The sequence below is a fragment of the Asparagus officinalis genome, chromosome 4, assembly GCF_001876935.1.
Source record: "Asparagus officinalis chromosome 4, Aspof.V1, whole genome shotgun sequence".
In the NCBI taxonomy this organism is placed as follows: domain Eukaryota; kingdom Viridiplantae; phylum Streptophyta; class Magnoliopsida; order Asparagales; family Asparagaceae; genus Asparagus; species Asparagus officinalis.
The window spans coordinates 13,265,023-13,268,580 of NC_033797.1; the positions used below are offsets into that span (position 1 = coordinate 13,265,023).

Below are 3,558 nucleotides of genomic sequence, written 5' to 3' on the forward strand. Positions count from 1 at the left end.
CGCCGCATTCGCCATTTGCTGAGCGGTTCATCAGATCGTGCAGATGCGTGTTGTTCTGCTAGTCGTAGCGCCCATCTGTGCCGCGCTTCTGCAGCAGAGCAGTGGCAGACAATCTGAGGGAGAACATGCTCTTGAGCATTGTACAGAGAGTCGAGCGTGGTGGATCGTTCGTTCATCATTGGACCAGCGAAGAGGTGGTAGTTCGACTGTTCGTTGAACAGCCGCTCAGGTTGAAGAGGTTTTGTTGATTGGCTGCTGGGGACGAACGAGGGGTCGTGCTGCAGGTGCATTAGGCCGTGGAAGGGCTCTCGTTGGTAAATTCTTGGTGGTGGTTTTTTGCGGGGGTGGGCCCCAGAAAGAAGGGGGGAGGGGTTTGAGGAGGTGGGGGGGAAGGAAGGTGGTCGAAATTGGCTTAGGCGGAGGAGTTGGAGGAGGGTGGGGTGGTGGTCCTTGGAGGTGTGAGAAGTGGGGGTGGCTGATGTGGAGAAGGCCGAGGTTGATTGTTGTTTGGCGGCGCGGAGAAGGCGGAGTTGCCGAAGAGGTGGCTGCCGAGGGTGGTGAGGCTCGTCGGAGCCGAGCGTCTTTCTTGGGCTAGGGCGTCGCAGAATGCCCGGTGGGTGATGAAGCTGTCACGCCTGCGTGTTGTGAATCATATATATGATAAGAGATGTTAGCTAGCTAGTTCTCGAGTGATATCCTCTTACCAAATTAAAGTACCCTCTTTTGATTAAGCAAGCATGAATGTATGAGGGATAAAAACATATTTCAATTTAAATGTGGTTTATCATGCCTCAGCCATAGACATATTGTTGGTATCAGGCTATCTCTTTCATCTGTTAATCACGTCCATGTGGTATTTATGATTATTTATGATTATTCATGATTCTTTTTCAATGTATATATAGCCAACGTGCCAAAGTATTGGTGTATTGTACAGAAATCCAATTTTGTATCAGAAAGAATAATAATCGCTTCATACAATAGTGAGCGATTTGGACTGAGACAATAAAAGTACTATTCGGAGATTCCAGTCTCCAACAACTCCAGTTGCAAGCTGGAGGACAATTTTATACATATCCAATATTAGGATTATTTCCCCTAGACACAGCATCAAATTAATGTACAATATAATTTCTTATATGTTCAAGCACTAATTGTTTTCGAGTTAGAAGAATGTGAAAGCGTAAATAAAGAATAAAAATGTCATAGGCAAGTCTAAATAATTAGTTGAACATGTACGTAGAAAAACATAAATTTGCTACTAAGTGCTACTCATGAGAATATATACCAGAAGATATACAAAAAGGGGTCATTACACCCATTTTGCAACTGCAATTCGAATTCCCAACGTCTCTGAATGGACAAGTCTATTCCAGGGCTAGTCAAATTCTAACAATCTAACCTAGTTAAATTCACAAAAGAGAGGACAAATTTGGCAATCTCTATGTAACATCCCTTCAAAGAATCGAGCTACAGCTTCCTAAATCCAAGATTACGATGTAAATTAATTAGAAACTAGCAAGCTACAATATTTGAAGGTGACTTGATCACTTGTGAGAGGAAATTCGAGGGATCAAAGAACGGCCCTTGCTCGGTAACTAATTAATTAATTAAGAAAACAAAAGTGGAAGCACTAAAGAAAACTCTCCTCAAATGAGGAAAGAGACGATCCTTTTCAAGAAAAGCCCATTTCTAGGACCGGCTCTTCAGTTAATGCGACGAGGGAATTTTTGCGACAAACATGAAAGCCATCAAATCCATACCTCATCAATAAAAACACTTCATTAAATACCAAACCCACATGAAGTCATTGCATTCTTCCCAACGCAAAGAATTTAGCCCATTTCACGAAACCCCCCACCAATTAAATTCACCCCCCCTTATTAATTGCTAACTGAAACTGAGTCACATTCCAAATGAAATTTGCCATGTCAGTAACTTACAGGCTAGAGAGAGAGAGAGAGAGAGAGAGAAGGAGCTCTTGTTTCAAGATCCAGCTCTAACGTTCTTATGAAAAGGTGGACCTGCCCAATGCAGAGGACCCGCACACACATCTAGCCAACCCACAACCGAACAAGCCCCTGCTCTACTGCTTACATGGCTACACGTGAACGAGGAGAGAGAAACTAGAGAGAGACACCTCATCCCTGAGATAAAAAGATGATAGCCTTTTTGAAAACTCGACGACCATGACCACCCCCTTGACAATTCACATGCTGCAAACCCTAACCCTAACCCTAAAAATATCCCCTAATAAAAATGCCGGCCCTCAAGACCCTACGTTGATACCCTCAAAGCATTGATTTCCTTTTGGATCAAAACTCTGAAGTTATATCGCACTGAGAATTTGATTAGGCTAATATATAATGTTATACCCTAAGTAGAAAGTTGATTACCTCGAGAAGAGAGTGCCGCAGTCACAACGATACTCTCTAGTTCCACAGGTCTTCGAGTGAGCTTTCCAGTCCGACTGCACTGCATATCGTTTGGAGCACTTGTCGCACTTCCACTTCTTCTCGCCGTGTTTTCTGCAGAAGTGCTTCTTGATTCCGGTGAGGTCACCGAGAGCCCTTGACGGATCGTGGTGGACGCATGTCGGTTCAGGGCAGAGATAAACTCGCCTTCGAACTTCTTTGTGGTTCTTCTGCTTTAGTTTCCATGGAAGATTGTGGCCTCGGCGATGGAGCTGTAGATTCTGCTCGCGCTGGAAACCCTTGTTGCAGACTTCACATATGAACCGGTTAGTCGCCATTAGGGTTTTTGGCGAGAGAGCGATGACCTCCGCGTCGGGATCTGGGGAAATTGATGTAATTAAAGACATGCATGAGGAGGAGATTAGAACTGGGTGAGGGATTTAGGTTAAACAATTTGGAAGAATAATTAGTAGGTCTGTTGATGTGGATTGGGATTTGGGGAATTAGTGTAATTAACCAATCAATTGAAAAATATGTGTTAGGTGAGATGAGATACTGAAAAAATAACCATCGATCGATGTTTGGGAGACTGTGAGAATGCTGATTTCAGGACTGAATAATCTGATCAGAAATGTCTATTTTATGTGGGGATACTGAGAATTCTAATTCTCCAAACAGGAAAACAGGGATAAAGATGAAGAAACCACTGTTTTCCTTATGCCCATGAAAAAAAGGGAGATAAAAAAAAAAACAAAAACAAAAAACAAAAACTGTTCAAGTTAATTTCCATAAATCGATGAATTGGGTGCTCAAAACAATTAGAAAAATATAGATCAAATGAAAATAAACATCAATCAAAGCTCCGATGAAACCAAGAAGTTTATTTTGAACGACTATGGTTTTGGGATCTAGTAGAATCAATAAAAACTTCAAAAAACAAAGGCATGCATTAAATAATTTCTTCACCAAGGATGAAACATGTGAAGAGGTAATACGTGAGTTTAGATACTTGCTTGGAGTTCCCGGTAGATTCCTCTTCTTCTTCACAGGAGGAGGAGCTGAAGCTTGAGGAGTATTTACAGTGGCCGTTGCCATCGGATTCGAAATAGTCTGTTGCTGCTGACCATCTCTGATACAAAAAAAA

At 42.4% G+C, this 3,558-nt stretch overlaps 1 protein-coding gene across 1 annotated transcript in view; it reads right to left on the reverse strand.

Annotated features, from left to right (window-relative positions):
• LOC109838210 (protein indeterminate-domain 5, chloroplastic-like) overlaps window positions 413-3,558 on the reverse strand; it is a 4,925-nt gene continuing 1,779 nt past the window's right edge. The window contains exons 3-5 of the mRNA XM_020406669.1: window positions 3,410-3,557; window positions 2,397-2,793; window positions 413-635 (exon numbers count right to left, since the gene is read on the reverse strand). Of these exons, the coding sequence (XP_020262258.1) occupies window positions 413-635; window positions 2,397-2,793; window positions 3,410-3,557 (768 nt within the window). The remainder of the gene's footprint in view (window positions 636-2,396; window positions 2,794-3,409; window position 3,558) is intronic.